The sequence below is a fragment of the Phocoena sinus genome, chromosome 7 (assembly GCF_008692025.1).
Source record: "Phocoena sinus isolate mPhoSin1 chromosome 7, mPhoSin1.pri, whole genome shotgun sequence".
Taxonomy (NCBI): domain Eukaryota; kingdom Metazoa; phylum Chordata; class Mammalia; order Artiodactyla; family Phocoenidae; genus Phocoena; species Phocoena sinus.
Window position 1 is genome coordinate 54,808,015 of NC_045769.1, and position 20,777 is coordinate 54,828,791.

At 35.5% G+C, this 20,777-nt stretch overlaps 1 protein-coding gene across 7 annotated transcripts in view; it reads left to right on the forward strand.

The window, feature by feature from the left end:
- SESTD1 (SEC14 and spectrin domain containing 1) overlaps positions 1–20,777 on the forward strand; it is a 142,537-nt gene that overhangs the window by 76,617 nt on the left and 45,143 nt on the right. For all 7 annotated transcript variants that reach the window (XM_032637610.1, XM_032637614.1, XM_032637611.1 and 4 more), the window contains one exon: positions 14,572–14,685. In XM_032637610.1, the coding sequence (XP_032493501.1) occupies positions 14,572–14,685 (114 nt within the window). The remainder of the gene's footprint in view (positions 1–14,571; positions 14,686–20,777) is intronic.

Genomic DNA, 20,777 nt, shown 5'->3' on the forward strand with positions numbered 1-20,777 from the left:
ATTTTGTAATTTAAGAAGCTGCAATGAATGATTTTAGAGAAAATAACCTAGTGTGGGATTCCAAATCTGTTTTGCCACATTGGCTCTGAAATGTGTCAGTTTTCTCCTTTTTTTTTTCCATGTAGATTGTCCAGAAATCTTTCTCTACACAACTTCTTTTTTTAGCATTTCTTTAACATTTTACTTCAGGCCTGAAACTCCCACTCTCCCCCACCCCACCCCCGAAAAACGCAGTGTCTTATTTTTGCTTGTGCCTTTGAATTTATTCTTCTTGTGAAATCACATCCCTCTGTGACATTTGCTATCACTTAAGAATAGAGTTAAATTATCTGTCCAAAATTGATTTATCCTCTTGGAAGCAGTTGTCTGTAGTTTATACATTGCATTCTGGCAAGTGGTGTCGTTTTCCAAAGGCCGGTGAACAGTTCTTTACCTTTGTAAAGAGTGTACTTTTGCTGTGTGCTGGGAGTAGGGCTTCTCCTTCCTCTTTAGGATGCCACTCCTGACTCCCTTCAAAAAAGGTGATTCTTAGATATACAGCATTTTCATACAGTAAGATTCTTTCCTACTACTGCAAACTCTTCCTAAAATGTTTCCCTCATTCTTTTGAAACATGTATTATACAATAAAATAGAAGCAGTTATAGTTGTTTTGCCAGCCTCCTCTACACTTTCTCCTCTCAAGTAAAGATGAGATTACTGCAGTGGAAACACATATTTCACCATGGTAGATAGTTCTCTAAATTGTTAATTTGAAGTGATAGTAGTTTTGAGTCAGCTGACTGTTTAAACTATTGTGCTTTTTTTCACATTATTTAGCTTTGAGATACCTTTGCTGTTGATATAATTCTGTATATCTACATGGCAGATCTACTGTTTTCACTTAGAACAGCTACCAGTGAATTTTATAAGAATATGGATTCTATAAAATTTTTGTGATGATGGAGAAAATTTGTTCTATGCAGGTCTCTATAATTATGATGTTCTCTTGTTAACGTTTGTTTTGCGTAAGTAAAAATACAGTAGGAGTAATCTTAGCCAACTATTTAAAAAATTATATTTAGTAAGGGATAGTATACTCTCAAATATATTTTACATCATGAAAGAATCTGTACTATTTACATTTAAGTTGATTTTTTAGGAAAAGCTTTCAAGAGGAATATTCAGATGTAAATAAACTTTTGCCATATATAACAATAACTGCGAATTTTCCCTTTGGCTTATTAAACTTGAAATCTGTTGCTAATGATTTTATTTTATTTAGGAACTACAACTGCAAAATGATTTTAATGTATTTAAGTATAATAGTGAGATTAACCAGAGTGGGTAGAAAGTGACAAGTGCTCTTTTCATTGGGCAAGACAGGTCATATATTAGAGAAAATGGCCCAAATTAAATGTATAGGATGACAACTCATTAGAATTATGACCTCTTAGAGCTTAAAGAGACTTCACAGATAATTTAATGCAGCTGCCTTCTTTGGCACATGGGGAGATAAGCCTGGAGTGAATTCCTTTAGGTTGACTTCTACAAGTCAGTGAATTTGTGGCAGAGCTAGGGCACAAACATGGAATGATTGGCTCCTGACTCAGTATCCTTCCAATTATCATATAATGGTGTTTAACCTAGGAAAGGGATTTGGAAATCATTTGGGGTATTCTGGTAAAGCCTTTGGCCCTCTATGCTACTACGACCAAAGGGACAACATTTAGATTTAGTTAGAGTATTTTCAGTAAAGGCTCTAGAAGCAAACCAGAAAACTTTAATCTATTTCTTTTTTATAAAAGCGTGCACAACTCTCTCTGGAATATTGCAGAAATAAAAAGCTCATTTACTTTGTAGAAGCATGACTTATTTATCCTTATATTCCCAGCACTAGAACACATAACTTCTAATAAATAATACTTCTAATAAATAAATTTAATGTCCAGTAAATAATGAATGTTGAACACTTGACATTAAAATGTCAAATTATAAGGGACATGATAGCAATTTCTCAAGAGATATCTTTTCACTGCTTAAATTGAATATTGTGCCAAATAAGGAGAGCAGAAATAGAAGAGCAGAAGAGCAAAAAGACCATTCATTGTGTTACTTAAGTTTTCTATTCAGTCCTCTTTTCAGGAGAGAGTGCTCTGGAAATGTTATCTTTTCAGATGTGAATTGATGCTCAATTTAGCAAGTAGTTTATTTCCTCATGGAATAAATACATATTTCTTTGTTTCATTATTGGTATATTTCTGTTTAATAGATTGACAGTTTTGAAGAAAGGAAAAGCCCCTCCCTGGGATCTGATTGTGTTTAATTTTCTTAGTGTGGAAGTTTCTGTCTTGATCCCAAAAGGAGTTGGTGGCAGATTAAATGGTTTCTGTGGCCTAACTCCACTTATTATTTCATGTTTAACATCATGCCTGTCTCTAAGAACTAGTCTAAAGAAGTTGCATTAGAACAAGAGGATGAAATAGAGGCCCTCTTTAACAACTTTTTCACTAAGAGAAAACCATTTTCTGTGTTCTTTTTATTGTTTATCTTAAATTAGCTCCCATTAGTACCAAAACAGGAGAACAGTGAAATTGATATGCTAAACTCTTCATAGTAGAGATAGCATTAAATTGCCTTTTAAAATAGATAGGCATAATATAGTTTGTTGTTATTAAACTAACCAGAAATGTAATTTGATGTTCAATATCTTTTTTATTTTTCTAATGGAAAAAAAGAGGCACATAAATTCCTTCTGCTTTCTGTCATCACCACCACAAGATTGTCCATTTTTTCTCTAACCTCCTTATTTGCTGCCTCAGAAGAGTTACCCTTTCTTCAGTCTGAGTTGAGATCTCGTGGTGCCCCTTCTGTCAGTGATTCCCTACTTCTGTTCATTCTTTCTGTTTTTAGTATTTTAATATAGTATTTAGAACATATTCTTAAAAAATACATATAACATGAAGCTTAATAATAAAACACTTGGGCACCCACGACCCAACCTAAGAATCCAGATATCAACAGCTTGAAATAAATTTGAGTGCCCCTCCCTGGTCTCATTCATATACCCCCCATCCCTTAACACCTAACTTATTTGTGTCTACCCATCCTTTGTTCATGTTCTCGTGCGTGTGTGTGTGTGTGTGTGTGTGTGTGTGTGTGTGTGTATTAAAAACATAAATGGGAAAGACAAAATCTTTAGAAGAAAATAGGGAGTGTTTATCTTTTATTATTCTTTTATATCTATTTCTATAGAGTTCCCATTTAAAGATATTGTTTATTCTTAATATAGTTTCACCTATTTTTGAACTTTATAAATAATATCATGATTTTAGTCTTCAGTACCTTGCTTTTTCTCACTCATCATTATATGTTTAAGATTTATGCATATTCTTGCAGTAGATGTAGTTGATTCATTTTCACTGATGAATGTTATTCCATTCTGTGAATAAAAACAATTTTATTCTTATTCTCCTATTGATGGACATTTATACTTATTCTCCTATTGATGGACATTTGTGTTGTTTCCATTCTTTTGACATTATGAATGATGTTTACGTTCTTACATATGTCTCCTGATAAATATGTATAAGATTTTTCTGCTTGCAGAATATCAAGGCATAGGTTATAGAAATGTTCAAATTTTCAAGATAATGCCAAATTGTTTTCCAAAGGTGTTTTAATTTATGTATGCATTTATGCTGTGTAAGAATTCATGCTGCCCAGCAGCTTTGCTGACACTTGATACCAGCTAAACCTGGATATTTGCCATTCATTATGGTTTTTTCTTTTCTCACATTGTTGTTGGGTTTCAATGTTATTCTAGTCTCATAATATGAGTTGGAGTATTCGCTGCATTTCTATTCTTTGGAAGCATTTGTTTAAGATAGAAATGATCTGGGAGACTTCCCTGGTGGTCCAGTGGCTAAGAATCCGCCTTCCAGTGCAGGGGACGTGGGTTCGATCCCTGGTAGGGGAACTAAGATCCCACATGCTGTGGGGCAACTAAGCCCGTGCACCACAACTAGAGAGCCTGTGTGCTGCAATGAAAGAGCACGCCTGCCACAGCTAAGACCTGATGCAGCCATAAATAAATAAATGAATAACAAAATTTTTTTTAAAAGATTGAAATGATCTGTTCTTTGATATCAATTAGTTGAAGTATAGTTAATTTGCACTATTACATTAGTTTTGGGTGTACAGCATAATGATTTAGTATTTTTAGAGATTATACACCATTAAAAGTTATTACAAAACAATGGCTATAATGCCCTGTGCAGTATAATATACTCTTGTTGCTTATCTATTTTATACATAGTAATTTGTATCTCTTAATTCCATACCCCTATCTTGCCCCTCCCCCCATCCCACTGGTAACCACTAGTTTGTTCTTTGTATCTATGAGTTTGTTTCTGTTTTGCTACATATAATTATTCATTTTATATTTTAACTTCCACAAATAATTGATAACCTATAGTATTTGTCTTTTTTTGTCTGACTTATTTCACTAAGCATAATAATCTCTAGGTCCATCCATGTTGCTGCAAATGGCTGAATTTGTCTTTTTTATGGCTGAGTAATATGCCATTTTATATATGTATACATGTGTGCGTGTGTGTATTTACACACACGCACACATGTATATACACATATATCCCCCCCACACACACACACATACACCACATCTTTATCCATTCATCTGTTAATGGACACTTGGGTTGCTTCTGTATCTTGGCTATTGTAAATAGTGCTACTGTGAACATTGGGGTGCATGTATCTTTGAATTAGTGTTTTTGTTTTTTCTGGATATGTACCCAGGAGTGGAATTTCTAGATCATATGGTAGTTCTACTTTTAGTTTTTTTGAGGAAACTCCATACTGTTTTCCACAGTGGCTGCACCAATTTACATTCTCACCAACAATGTAATGTGGTCCCTTTTCTCCACATTCTCACCAACATTTGTTATTTGTGGTCTTTTTGGTGATAGCCATCCTGACAGATATGAGGTGATATCTCATTGTAGTTTTGATTTGCATTTCTCTGTTGATTAGCAAGATTGAGCATCTTTTCATGTGCCTGTTGGCCGTCTGTATGACTTTGGAAAAATGTCTATTTAAGTCGTCTGCCCATTTCTTTATCAGGTTGTTTGGGTTTTTTGATATTGAGTTGTATCAGTTGTTTATTAACCCTTATTGGTCATATTATTTGGATATTAACTCCTTATTGGTCATATCATTTTCAAATACTTTCTACCATTCAGTAGGTTGTCTTTTTGTTTTGTTGATGGTTTCCTTTTCTGTGAAAAAGCTTTTAAGTTTGATTAGGTCCCATCTGTTTATTTTTGCTTTTATTTACTAATTCTTTTTTTTCCCTTAGGAGACAGATCCAAAAAAATATTGCTACAATCTGTGTCAGAGAATGTTCTTTGTTCACGTCTAAGGATTTTATGGTTTCAGGTTTTGCATTCAGGTCTTTAATCCATTTTGAGTTCATTTTTGTATATGGTGTGAGGAAATGATCTAATCTCATTCTTTTAGATGTAGCTGTTTAGTTTTCCCAGCACCACTTATTGCTAGGACTTCCAAAATTGTGTTGAATAAAAGTGGTGAGAGTGGGCATCCTTGTCTTGTTCTTGAATTTAGAGGAAAAGCTTTCAGCTTTTTACCATTGTGTATGATGTTAGCTGTGGGTTTATCATAACTGACTTTTATTATGTTGAGATATGTTCCCTCTATGCCTACTTCGATGAGAGTTTTAATCATGAATGCATGTTGAATTTTGTCAAATGCTTTTTCTGTGTCTATTGAGATGATCATGTGATTCTCAATGAGGTGTATGACATTGATTTCTGAATATTGAACCATTCTTGCATCCTTGGAATAAATCCCTCTTGATCATGGTATATGACCCTTTTTATATATTGTTGGGTTCAGTTTGCTAGTATTTTGTTGAGGATTTTTGCATCTATATTTATCAAAGATATTGGCCTGTAATTTTCTTCTTTTTTTGTAGTGTCTTTGTCTGGTTTTGGTATCAGGGTAATGCTGGCTTCGTAGAATCCATTTAGGATTGTTCCTTCATCTTTGGTTTTTTGGAATAGTTTGTGAAGAATTGGTATTAGTTCTTCTTTATATGTTTTGTAGAATTTCCCTGTGAAGCCATCCAGTCAGTCCAGGGCTTTTGTTTGCTAGGAGTTTTTTAAATTACAAATTCTGTTTTGCTACTAGTGTTCAGTCTGTTAAGATTGTCTCTTTCTTCTTTTTTTTTTTTTTTTGCGGTACGTGGGCCTCTCACTGTTGTGGCCTCTCCCGTTGCGGAGCACAGTCTCCGGACACGCAGGCTCAGCGGCCATGGCTCACAGGCCCAGCCGCTCCGTGGCATGTGGGATCTTCCTGGACTGGGGCATGAACCCATGTCCCCTGTATCGGCGGGTGGACTCTCAACCACTGCACCACCAGGGGAGCCCTGTCTATTTCTTTTTGATTCAGTCTTGGCAGGTTGTACATATCTAGAAATTTGTCTATTTCTTCTAGATTGTCCAGTTGGTTGGCATATAACTGTTGGTAGTATTCTCTTGCGATTTTTTTTTTTTTATATCTCTGGTATCAGTTGTTATTCCTCCTTTTTTTCTTTTTTCTTTTGTTTATTTGGTTTCTCTCTTCTTCCTGAGCCTATCTAAAGGTTTATCAGTTTTGTTTATTTTTTTAGAGAACCAGCTCTTGGTTTCATTGATCTCTTCTCTCTTTTGGTATCTATTTCATTTATTTCTTCTCTGATCATTATTATTTCCTTTCTTTTGCTGACTTCAGGCTTTGTTTGTATTTCTTTTTCTAATTCCTTCAGATGGTAGGTTGTTTATTTGGAATTTTTCTTGCTTCTTGAGGAAGGCCTGTATCGCTGCAAACTTCCCACTTAGAATTGTTTTTGGTGAACCCCATAGATTTTGGAAAGTTGTATTTCCATTTTCATTTGTCTTCAGGTATTTTCTCATTTCCTCTCTGATTTCTTCATTGACCCATAGGTGTTTTTTGTAGCATGTTGTTTAGTCTCCATATATTTGTGGCTTTCCCATTTTTCTTTCTGTAATTGATGTCTAGTTTAATTCTGTTGTGGTTGGAAAAAATACTTGATATAATTTCTGTTCTCTTAAATTTGTTGAGACTTGTTTTGTGGACTAGCTTGTGATCATTCCTGGAGAACGTTCCATGTGAATTTGAAAAGAATGTGTATTCTGCTATTTTTGGATGAAATGTTTTGTAGACATCTGTTAAGTTCAGCTGGTGTATTGTTTCCTTTAAGACCACTGTTTCCTTACTGATTTTCTGTCTGGAAGATGTCTATTGATGTAAGTAGGATGCTCAAGTCCCTTACTACTATTTTATTGGTTTTTCCATAACATCTTATGGGAAAACCGAAATGAACTTTTTGGCCAACCCAATATTATTGTCAGTTTCTCCTTTTATATCTGTACTATTTGCTTTATATATTTAAGTGCTCCTGTTTTGGGTTTATATATGTTAACCAGTGTAAAATCCTCTTCTTGTATTGATACCTTTATCATTATATAATGTCCTTCTTTGTCTTTTGTTATAGACTTTTTTAAAAAAAAAGTCTGTTTTGTCCCTGCTTTCTCATCATTTCCATTTGCATGAAATATCTTTTTCTATCTCTCACTTTCAGTCTGTGTGTACCTTTAGCACTGAAGTGGGTCTCTTATGGGCAGAATGTACATGACTCTTGTTTTTTATCCAGTCAGCCACAGTGTGTCTTTTGATTGGAGCATTTAGTTTATTGACATTTAAAGTAATTATTGATAGGTATGTACTTATCGCCATTTTAATTGTTTTCTGGTTGTTTTTGTAGTTTCTTCTCTGTTGATTTCTTCTTTTTGTTTCTTCCCTTGTGGTTTGATGATTTTCTTTAGTATTATGCTTGTGTTTCTTTCTTCTCAGTTTTTGTGTATTTGTTGAAGGTTTTTGATTTGTGGTTACCATGGGCTTCAATTATGTTGACTTATAACTATACCTATTTGTTTTAAACTGGTAGTAGTTTAAATTCAAACACATTCAAAAATATCTACATATTTTACTCCTTCCACTTTGTGGGTTTTTTTGTTTTGTTTTGTTTTTTTTGCGGTATGCGGGCCTCTCACTGTTGTGGCCTCTCCCATTGCGGAGTACAGGCTCCAGACGTGCAGGCTCAGTGGCCATGGCTTATGGGCCCAGCTGCTCCGCGGCATGTGGGATCTTCCCAGACCGGGACACAAACCCGTGTCCCCTGCATTGGCAAGCGGACTCAACCACTGCGCCACCAGGGAAGCCCCACACTTTGTGTTTTTGATGTGACATTTTATATCTTCATTTTATGCCTTCACTGTTTATATAAAGTTATAGTTGCTGTTATAATTTTTTGTGTTTTAATCTTTGTACTAGCTTATTTAAGTGGTTGTTCCTCAGCCCTAACTGTATATTTGCTTGTCCTACTGAGATTTTCCCTTTTGCATGGATTCTTACTTCCCTTCACTTGGAGAAGACCCTTTAACACTTCTTTTAGAGTTGATTTAGTATGAACCCTTCTAGTTTTTGCTTGTCTGAGAAGTTTTTTTTTTTTAGTCCCTTCTTCGTTCCTCAGTGATAATCTTGCTGGGTAGAGTATCCTAGGTTGCAGTTTTTTCCCTTTTAGCACTTTAGGTATATCATGCCACTGTCTTCTGACCTGCAAAGTTTCTGCAGAAAAATCAGCTGATAGCCTTATGGGGATTCCCTTGTATATGAATCTCTGTTTTTCTCTTGCTGCGTTTAGAATTCTCTCTTTAACTTTTGCCATTTTAATTATGGTATGTTTTGATATGGATCTGTTTGGTTTCATCTTATGTGGGACCCTCTGTGCCTCTTGTACATAGATATCTGCTTCTTTCTTCGGGATTGGGAAGTTTTCAGCCATAATCTCATCAAATACATTTTTGATCCTCTTCTTTCTCTTTTCTCCTTCTGGGACCCCTGTAATGTGAAAGTTGATATGTTTAATGTTATCCCAGAGATCTCTTAAATTGCTCTCATTTTTAAAAATTTGTTTTTCTTTTTGCTGTTCTGACTGGATGATTGCCATTATTCTGTGCAGAAGACTGCACCACTTAGCCTGCTATTCATTCCTTCTAGTGTGTTTTTTATTTCAGTTATTGAATCCTTCATTTCTGATGGGGTTTTTCTTTTTTCTAGTTCCTTGTTAAAATTCTCACTGTGTTAATCTATTCTTTTCCTTAATTCAGTTAACATTCTTATTACTAATGCTTTGATTTCTTTTTCTGTAAATTGCTCATTTCTGTTTCATTATTTTTTCCTGGTTATTCTCTTGCTATTTCATTTGAGACCAGTTCCTCTGCCTTTTCATTTTACTTAACTTTCTCTGTCTCTATGAATTTTGGTGAAATAGTTACCTATTGTGTCTTAAAGGTTTGTCTTTCTGTGGGATCGTTCATGTACAGACTGCATATGCCCAGTGCCCAGTGGTTGGAGAGCTGGATTTGATGTGGATGCCAGTCATGTCTTTCCTCAGGGTATAATGGCCACTATGACCTTGGTAAGAGGTGGTGCTGGAGATGGAGGTGCCAGAGCTGTAGCCGGGTGTGAGACGAGGCTTCTCCTCTGCTCAGTGGCCGTCACTGGCCTTTCAAGTGTGGGGTCTGATCCCAAGTTGGTGAAGCAGAAGCCCTGAAGGTCAGGCCTGCTCTGACTTTGTTCCCCTTAAGTGTGTGCTTTCTACTTTCCCAACACCATGACCCTTGACCCAGAGTGGGGGAGTGCTGAAGCAAATGGGGCCTGTGTGCACTCTTGGCTTGTTTTGCTTGCAGACAGATTCTAAGCTGCACCGCCTTGCAGGTGCCAGCAGTTGTTTCTCCCCCTTCATTCAGACCCCAGCCAATCACACCTGCAGCCTCTGCCACCATTGCCCTGTCATGAAGCCACACCACAGGGCAGGTGGGGCCTTGTGGTCTCAGTGTGTATTGGGAGGTGAGCTGTAGGGGAGTGGCTGCTGTCAGAGTTCTGGGCTGCTTCTGATGCACTGCCTGAGTATGTGCCAAGAGTGGCTGTCGCTGCTCTGCAGCCGAGTTGCCTCTGAGTCCACAGCTGAGCTTTCTCCTGGTCATGTGACCCCCGATCCAGTACCGCTTGCAACATGGAGTAAGCAGGCCTGGAGCCTTTGCTTGGCTTCGGCTGGGATATGCACTGAGGCAGTTACAGGAAACCCTGCAGCCACTGGGCGGTCCTCACTCAGTTCTCTCCTCATTGCCTCATGGGCAAACCAGCATGCATGCTTCTCACAAATGGATTCCAGGCTTCCCATACTCCTCCAGTTAGTCCCAGCAGTCCTCCAGCCAACCACGGGCCTGTCCCCCCTGTGTTGGACCCCAAGAGTGAGATGCCCAGTCTGTGGCTTGAACTGCTCACTCCCCAGGGCGGGTCTCCACCCATGTAATCTTTCTTTTCTTCTGTGTCCCCTTTCAGGGGCACAGGTCCCGACCTTATCATGTCTTTTCCCTTCCTACCTGATTCCATGTGGATCTTATAGCCTTTCTTGTATGGGAGTCTTTCTGCCAGTTTCCAGTTCACCTTCAGTGAGAATTGTTTCACATGTAGATGTACTTTTGATGTGTTCATGAGGGGTAAGTGAGTTCCACATACTCCTCCTTGGCCATCTTGATTGATCCTTTGTTCTTTAATTTTTAAAACTCACTTGTAAATTGGCTGGGCCTGATATTTTCTTTCTGCCAAGGTTTTTTTAAAAGAGAGATTTATATGTGTTTTAGTTTTTTAGTATTTTTATTATAAGGAGTTATGAACACATCAAAAAGTAAACAGAATATTATAGTTAACTCCATGTATCCCTATACCCAGTTCCAACAACTGTCAACCCATGGGCCACCTGCCCCATCCTTACCCCTATCCACTTCGCCCAAGGAAGGCTGGGGATGTTATAGTGAAGGAAATTTAAGACATATGAATATCTGCAGACTCTTTTTTAAAATATATAGCCCAAGACCATTACCATGCCTTAAAATAAACAGTTCCTTAATATCAAAGAGCCAGTTGGTTTCAAATTTGATGAATGTTATAAAAGGATTTAGTAATATATAAAAATATTCTGTATAAATAATATATTTTAAAATTTATTCATAAATTTATACATAAATTGTGAATGCACACAGATTGATTTATTTCTTTGAATTAGGATCCAGATACTGTCCAGATATTGTGATTGGTTTGAGATGCCTTTCCAAATGGATAGGTGTTAAAATCTTGTTAATGATTTCTGATTTGATTGGTTATTGATTTCTAACTTAATTTCATTGTGGTGATAGAATGTTATGAGTTATTTCCTTTGAAATGTACCAAGGTTTTCTTTATGACCTAATATACACTCAAGTTTTAAAATAGTTCTTATTTGCTTAAAAAGAATATGTAATTCTCTTATTATTGGTTGTGGAATTTTGAGTTAGTCCATTAAATTAAGCTTTTTAATCTTAATTTCTCTTTTTTCTTACACAATTTTTTTTTTCTTGGGGAGACCAGGATATGTGTTTTACAGGATTTTTTGTTTCAGTGAGCATCCACGTGGTATAGTCTAACATATCATTCTCCTCTTTTGCATCTCTGTATTTCCATGAATTCATAGTTGGATTCAAACAGTTGATTAGATTAAGACCTGAATTTCTTTTTCCAGGGCTGTTCATTGGTGATGATGTTTCCTTGATCATGAGGCTCGTAGTCTTCTTTTTTTGTGATATTGGTAGCCATTGATGTTCAATGCCTAGATCCTTTAGTTTATTAAAGAATTTGAATTGATATGCAAATTGTTACTTATTTGGCCAGTGGAAGCCTTTTCCGGACCTTTTGGCACAACCCTAAAAGTTTTGGATGGCTTTCTTGATATTTGAATGGCAAGAGGTTACAAGGTCACCATGTGTATTTCCAGCCCCAGACCTAGAATTGGCCATTTCTCCAAGGAACCTTGATTCCGTTTAGGGGGAAACAGTGTTTGAAGACAACAATCTGGGATGCTAGGAGTGTGCATTTCTACAGAATGCCTTTGTCATTATTTCTAAACGTTTCAGTGGACAAAACTAGAAAATTTATATTATGTGAGTGTGCATGTTTTTATTTAAAATGAAATACATCATGAGTTTAATCTGATACTTCCAATTCAAATTGAAGACCACAGTGTAACTTTTTCCCTTTCACGTCTTCCTTCTCAAGAATTCTGTTTTCTCAAGGACATGAGGGATAGGAGAATAAGAATAACCCATATTAATCATTTGCTGTCTTTTTCATCAAGTGATCTCTGAATAGCAATGCTAAAACTACCACTAACAGTATGATCACTGAAAATGAAAAGAATCTAGTGATTCACTTCACCTCATTGATTATAGGTGTTCTGGGGTTTTTTTATGTCAGTTTTGATAAATTACTTTTTTTACAGGAATTTGTCCATTTCTTCTAAATTTGCATAGTTATTGACAAAAGCATGTCCTGTGTCCATCTGTATCTTTTAAATCACTGCTGTCTATGTAGCCATGTTCTTTTTATTCTTAGTGTTATTTATGTGTACTTTCCTTTTCTTCTTGCTTTACATTATCAGAACTTTGTTGATTTCATTTTAGTCTTTTCAAGGAACAACTTTTGGCTTTATTAATTTCTTAATTTCTCCCCTTCCTTCTCTTTTCTTTGGATGTATTCTGTTGTTCTCCTCCCACTCCCTGCCCCCCAACTTCTTAGGTAGGTCACTTAGCTCATTATTCATTAGCCTTTCTTTTCTAACATAAGCATCCAAGGCATTTAATGTGTTGTTATCAATAGCATTTTGTTATAAACTCTAATTATGACAGGATTTATTTTTCTCTGATAGTTTTATGAACTTTAAAAATTTTTTAATTTTATTTTTGGTTGCATTGGGTCTTTGTTGCTGCGTGTGGGCTTTCCCTAGTTGCATTGAGTGGGGGCTACTCTTCATTGCAGTGCGTGGGCTTCTCATTGCGGTGGCTTCTCTTGTTGCAGAGCATGGGCTCTAGGCGCACTGGCTCAGTAGTTGTGGCACATGGGCTCTAGAGCACAGGCTCAGTAGTTGTGGTGCACAGGCTTGGTTGCTCCACGGCACGTGGGATCTTCCTGGACCAGGGGTTGAACCGTGTCCTCTGCGTTGGCAGTGGATTCTTAACCACTGTGCCACCAGTGAAGTCCCCTTTTATGAACTTTTGATACCATGTTTTTGTTATTTTCCTAAGGTGACTCCCTTTCCACCCTTTTAGCAAAGCATTTTGTAGTCTTGGTTATTTCCCCTTATTTACTGTTTACATTACAACTTCATATATAGTATGGATATACCTAGTTTTGCATATTGGGTATGTTTCTGAATTTTTCTTTTCCTTCTTTCTTTTCCTGGTAGTTCTTTCACAAGTCCTCCTTATGTTGTTGAGTTTATTCCCCCCCTTTTTTTTAAAGTTAAGTTTATCAAGGTATAATTTACATACAGTAAAATTCCTTTTTTAGCCTACAATTTCGAGATTTGACAAACAGATATAGTCATAAATCCTTCATCACAGTTAAGATACAGAATAGTTGCATCATCCCCAAAGATTTGCTCCTCACATTTGATAGTCACCCCTTCTACCGCTCTCTCTATGGTGCCTGTCTTCTCTGCATATTCAGACTAGTTGGTTTTTCTGTGACCTCAGCTCTCTGAGGAGTTTCAGAAAAGTTTTAATTTTGTAGATTATCTGGGCTTTGTTGTTAGGGTGGGAATGGTGCTCTTTCCAGTTGGACACGTTATTTTTCTTATCAAGTGTTTTGCATTAACACTACCATTTGAATATCTTTCTCCCACATATGTATTTTTTTAATACTCATGTATATCTTCATTGAAGTTTTATTTAGTGCTAAAATGGTATCTTTGTTCATTTTGTAATTTGTATTTGAAATCTTTTAAAGTTTAAAGAGTATCATTTTAACAGGTAAGTTTCAAGTTTATGAATTCTCTGAACTTCTCCCTACTTTCTAGTTCTGTTTTTCAAATTAAATATTAGTATATGTTATCCTGAGTTTTACTCTACTATTAGAAGATATGTTTTGTTAATATATAATCAAAGGAATGATAGAGAAATTTCATGTTAGAAAGTATATCGTTTTTTGATTTCCAGATTTATTATTCATTTGTACTTATTATTGTAGTGTACCTAGCTAATTTTAAGACCACGTGAAAATTCTTTGATGAATACATCTTTGTACTAAAGGAATTGATTTTTACTACCAAGAAATTATTCATATTGATAAGATTTGAGAATATTTCATCTGAGCTACTAACGTCTCTTGTTTTTTATAATGTGTTATTATAAATGGTTTGTGATAGCTTATTTCTTTAACAGCCACAATTTATTGAATTGATTTTAAATGCTGTTGTATTATTTAAATAAATATCTATGTAATATTTCATCATGTTGGAAATAGTATTGCATATGCTAATCAGTTTTACCTCCTCATCACTTTTCATGGACATTAATAGTGACTAAGTTTTTTTTTTTCTTTCTTTTTACCTTTCTAGGTTATTTTAGTGTCTGCCAATAAATTGACTCGTTACATAGAACCATGCCAGTTAACAGAAGATTTTGGTGGGAGTCTCACCTATGATCATATGGACTGGTTAAATAAGAGGCTGGTTGGTATATTACAATGAGAAACATGTTATTATATATAAATAAGACATATTTTGATCGCTTTTTAATCAACTGAAAGGTAGATTGTTTACTTTTTACAAAACTAAAGAAATATAATGCATACCACATGATAGCATAATGCTTGAAGGCATATACTCTGGAGTCAGACTCACAAATATTAGCTATTACTGTTGTCATTAGTAGCAGTATTATAGTCAAAGTTGTAAATCTTTTGAGTTGAATAACAGCAGCATAATTTCCTGAGAGGTAATCTAGTTGATAACACCAATTTTTTTTATACAGCAGGTTCTTATTAGTTATCTATTTGATACATATTAGTGTATATATGTCAATCCCAATCTTGCAATTCATCCCACCACAACTCCGCCCCCCGCTTTCCCCCGTTGGTGTCCATATGTTTGTTCTCTACATCTGTGTCTCTATTTCTGCCTTGCAAACCAGTTCATCTGTACCATTTTTCTAGATTCCACATATATGCATTAATATACAATATTTGTTTTTCTCTTTCTGACATATTTCACTCTGTATGGCAGCCTCCAGGTCCATCCACGTCTCTACAAATGACCCAGCTTCGTTCTTTTCATGGCTGAGTAATACTCCGTTGTATACATGTGCCACATCTTCTTTATCCATTCATCTGTTAATGAGCATTTAGGTTGCTTCCTTGTCCTGGCTATTGTAAATAGTGCTGCAGTTAACATTGTGGTACATGACTGTTTTTGAATTATGGTTTTCTCAGGGTATGTGACCAGTAGTGGGATTGCTGGGTCATATGTTAATTCTGTTTTTAGTTTTTTAAGGAACCTCCATGCTGTTGTCCATAGTGGCTGTATCAATTTACATTCCTACCAACAGTGCCAGAGGGTTCCCTTTTCTCCATACCCTCTCCAGCATTTGTTATTTGTAGATTTTCTGATGATGCCCATTCAAACTGGTGTGAGGTGATACCTCATTGTAGTTTTGATTTGCATTTCTCTGATAATTAATGATGCTGAGCAGCTTTTCATGTGCCTCTTGGCCATCTGTATATCTTCTTTGGAGAAACGTCTATTTAGGTCTTCTGTCCATTTTTTGATTGGTTGGTTGTTTTCTTAATATTGAGCTATATGAGCTTTTTCTATATTTTGGAGATTAATCCTTTGTCCATTGATTTGTTTATAAATACTTTCTCCCATTGTGATGGTTGTTTTTTCATCTTGTTTATGGTTTCCTTTGCTCTGCAAAAGCTTTTAAGTTTCATTAGGTCCCATTTGTTTATTTTTGTTTTTATTTCCATTACTCTAGGGATGGGTCAAAAAAGGTCTTGCTGTGGTTTATGTCAAAGAGTGTTCTTCCTATGTTTTCCTCTAAGAGTTTTATAGTGGCCAGTCTTACATTTAGGTCTTTGATCCATTTTGAGTTTATTTTTGTATATGGTGTTAGGGAGTGTTCTAATTTCATTCTTTGACATATAGCTGTCCAGTTTTCCCAGCACCACTTATTGAAGAGTCTGTCTTTTCTCCATTGTATATCCTTGCCTCCTTTGTCATAGATTAGTTGACCATAGGTGCGTGGTTTTATTTCTGGGCTTTCTATCCTGTTCCATTGATCTGTATTTCTTTTTTTGTGCCAGTACAAAATTTTTTGTGCCAATACAAAATATTGTCTTGATTACTGTCGCTTTGTAGTATAGTCTGAAGTCAGGGAGTCTGATTCCTCCAGCTCTGTTTTTTTCCCTCAAGATTGCTTTGGCTATTCAGGGTCTTTTGTGTCTCCTTACAGATTTTAATATTTTTTGTTCTAGTTCTGTAAAAAATGCCATTGGTAATTTGATAGGGATTGCATTCAATCTGTAGATTGCTTTCGGTAGTATAGTCATTTTCACAGTATTCATTCTTCCAATCCAAGAACATGGTATATCTCTCCATCTATCTGTGTTATCTTTGATTTCTTTCATCAGTGTCTTATAGTTTTCTGAGTACAGGTCTTTTACCTCCTTGGTTTATTCCTAGGTATTTTATTCTTTTTTTGCAGTGGTGAATGGGATTGTTTCCTTAATTTCTCTTTCTGATCTTTCATTGTTAGTGTATAGGAATGCAAGAAATTTCTGTGCATTAATTTTGTATCCTGCAACTTTACCAAATTCATTGATTAGCTCTAGAAGTTTTCTGGTGGCATCTTTAGGATTCTCTATGTATAGTATCATATCATCTGCAAACCGTGACAGTTTTACTTCTTCTTTTCCAATTTGTATTCCTGTTATTTCTTTTTCTTCTCTGCTGTGGCTAGGACTTGCAGAACTATGTTGAATAATAGTGGTGAGAGTGGACATCCTTGTCTTGTTCCTGATCTTAGAGGAAATGGTTTCATTTTTTCACCATTGAGAATGCTGTTTGCTGTGGGTTTGTCATATCTGGCTTTATTATGTTGAGATAGGTTCCTTCTCTGCCTGCTTTCTGGAGAGTTTTTTAGCATAAATGGGTGTTGAATTTTGTCAGAAGCTTTTTCTGCATCTGTTGAGATGATCATATGGTTTTTATTCTTCAGTTTTTTAATATGGTATATCACATTGATTGATTTGCATATATTGAAGAATCCTTGCATCCCTGGGATAAATCCCACTTGGTCATGGTGTTTGATCCTTTAAAGTGTTGTTGGAGTCTGTTTGCTAGTATTTTGTTGAGGATTTTTGCATCTATATTCATCAGTGATATTGGTCTGTAGTTTTCTTTTTTTGTAGTATGTTTGTCTGGTTTTGGTATTAGGGTGATGGTGGCCTCATAGAATGAATTGGGGAGTGTTCCTTCCTCTGCAATTTTCTGGAAGAGTTTGAGAAGGATGGGTGTTAGCTCTTCTCTAAATGTTTGATAGAATTCACCTGTGAAGCCATCTGGTCTTGGACTTTTGTTTGTTGGAAGATTTTTCATCACAGTTTCAATTTCATTACTTGTGATTGGTCTGTTCATATTTTCTATTTCTTCCTGGTTTTGTCTTGGAAGTTTCTACCTTTGTAAGAATCTATCCATTTCTTCCAGGTTGTCCATTTTATTGGCATAGAGTTGCTTGCAGTAGTCTCTTATGATGCTTTATATTTCTGAGGTGTCTGTTGCAACTTCTCCTTTTTCATTTTAATATTATTGGTTTGAATCCTTTCCCTCTTTTTCTTGATGAGGCTGGCTAAAGGTTTATCAGTTTTGTTTATCTTCTCAAAGAACCAGGTTTTAGTTGATCTTTGCTATTGTTTCCTTCATTTCTTCTTCATTTATTTCTGCTCTCATCTTTATGGTTTCTTTCCTTCTGCTAACTTTGGGTTCTTCTCTGGTTCCTTTAGGTGTAAGGTTAGATTGTTTGTTTGAGATTTTTCTTGTTTCTTGAGGTAGGATTGTATTGCTATGAATTTCTCTTTTAGAACTGCTTTTGCTGCATTAAATAGGTTTTGGATCATCGTGTTTTTGTTGCCGTTTGTCTCTAGGTATTTTTTTATTTCTTCTTTGATTTCTTCAGTGATCTCTTGGTTATTTAGTAAGGTATTGTTTAGCCTCCATGTGTTGTATTTTTTACTTTTTTTCCCCTGTAATTTATTTCTAATCTCATAGCATTGTGATCAGAAAAGATGCTTGGTGTGATTTCAATTTTCTTAAATTTACCGAGGCTTGATTTGTGATCCAAGATGTGATCTATCATTGAGAATGTTCTGTGGGCACTTGAGAAGAAAGTGTAATCTGCTGTTTTCAGATGGAATGTCCTATAAATATCAATTAAATATATCTGGTCTATTGTGTCATTTAAAGCTTTTGTTTCCTTATTAATTTTCTGTCTGGATGATATGTCCACTGGTGTAAGTGAGGTGTTAAAGTCCCCCACTATTATTGTGTTACTGTCGATTTCCTCTTTTATAGCTGTTAGCATTTGCCTTATGTATTGATATGCTCCTGTGTTGGGTGCATATATATTTAGAATTGTTATAACTTCTTGGATTGATCCCTTTATCATTTTGTAGTGTCCTTGTCTCTTGTAAGATTCTTTATTTTAAAGTCTATTTTATCTGAGTATTGCTATTTCAGCTTTCTTTTGATTTCCATTTGCATGGAATATCTTTTTCCATCCCCTCACTTTCTGTCTGTATGTGTCCCTAGATCTAAAGTGCATCTCTTGTAGACAACGTATATATGCGTCTTGTTTTTGTATCCATTCAGTGAGCCTGTGTCTTTTGGTTGGAGCTTTTAATCCATTCACATTTAAGGTAAGTATTGATATGCATGTTCCTATTACCATTTTCTTAATTGTTTTGGGTTTGTCTTTGTAGGTCCTTTTCTTCTCTTATGTTTCCCACTTAGAGAAGTTCCTTTAGCATCTGTTGTAGAGCTGGTTTGGTGGTGCTGAATTCTCTGTTTTTGCTTGTCTATAAAGCTTTTGATGTCTCCGTCAAATCTGAATGAGATCCTTGCTAGGTAGAGTAATCTTGGTTGTAGGTTCTTACCTTTCATCACTTTAAATATATCATGCCACTCCCTTCTGGCTTGTAGAGTTTCTGCTGAGAATCAGCTGTTAACCTTATGGGAGTTCCCTTATATGTTATTTGTTGTTTTTCCCTTGTTGCTTTTTTTTTTTTTAACATCTTTATTGGGGTACAGTTGCTTTACAATGGTGTGTTAGTTTCTGCTTTATAACAAAGTGAATCAGTTATACATATACATATGTTCCCATATATCTCCCCTTGTTGCTTTTAATAATTCTTCTTTGTCTTTAATTTTTGTCAATTTGATTACTGTGTGTCTTGGCGTGTTTCTCCTTGGGTTTCTCCTGCCTGAGACTCTCTGCACTTCCTGGACTTGGGTAGCTATTTCCTTTCCCATATTAGGGAAGTTTTTGACTGTAATCTCTTTAAATATTTTCTCGGGTCCTTTCTGTCTCTTCTTCTGGGAGCCTGTAATGCATTTGAATGAATGTTGGTGCATTTAATTTTGTCCCAGAGGTCTCTTAGGCTGTCTTCATTTCTTTTAATTCTTTTTTCTTTATTCTGTTCTGTGGCAGTAAATTCCACTTTTCTGTCTTCCGGGTTGCTTATTTGTTCTTCTGCATCAGTTATTCTGCTATTCATTCCTTCCAGTGTATTTTTCATTCAGTTACTGTGTTGTGCATCTCTGTTTGTTTGTTCTTTAATTCTTCTAGGTCTTTGTTTTAAACCTTTCTTGCATCTTCTTGATCTTTGCCTGTGTTCTTTTTCCGAGGTCCTAGATCATCTTCACTATTATTATTCTGAATTCTTTTTCTGGAAGGTTGCCTATCTCCACTTCATTTAGTTGTTTTTCTGGGGTTTTATCTTGTTCCTTCATCTGGTACATAGTCCTCTGCGTGTACTTTTGTGTGTCTTTCTGTGAATGTGGTTTTCATTCCACAGGCTTCAGGATTGTAGTTCTTCTTGTTTCTTCTCTCTGCCCTTGATACACCATTTTCAGAGAGGATATTTAGACATCAATTTGAGTTGAAAAGCAGTTTGACAGGTTAAGGTTTTCATTTCTGAAAATATATCTTCTTTTTCAGGGCAGACTTTGGAAATTTGCCACTCTGTATAATATAGTATTGTTTAATTGAACTACCAGGGACTAAAAGAAAAAACTTAAAATTTGCTCACATTAGATTATATGCTAATTTTTTTTTAAGAATAATGAACTTTTGGATATTTGAGAATGGATAACCAGTTCTATTTTCACCATATTTGAACAATGATATAAAACCAATGAGTTTCTATTTTATTCTGAGCAGACTTGCCCAAATCCCTTTTTTGAAATATTTTAAGAAATCATGTTAAGATTATAACTAATTTATTTTTATGCTACATGCTTATATATAAAACTTTTTAAGTATTAATATGCAACCAGAATGATTAATAGAATAACATAAAGAAAAGTTCTTTAACTGAAATTAGAGGGTTAGAACTGGTCTGAATAATGTTCATGTAGTTAAAACTGTTGTTGGTATACATATTTCTCAAGGGAACAGGAATAAATATAAACTTGTCTCAGGAATAAAAATAATTTCTTAATGTGTTTAAATTAGAAAAATTCTTTATCCATTAAAACTATTCATTGTT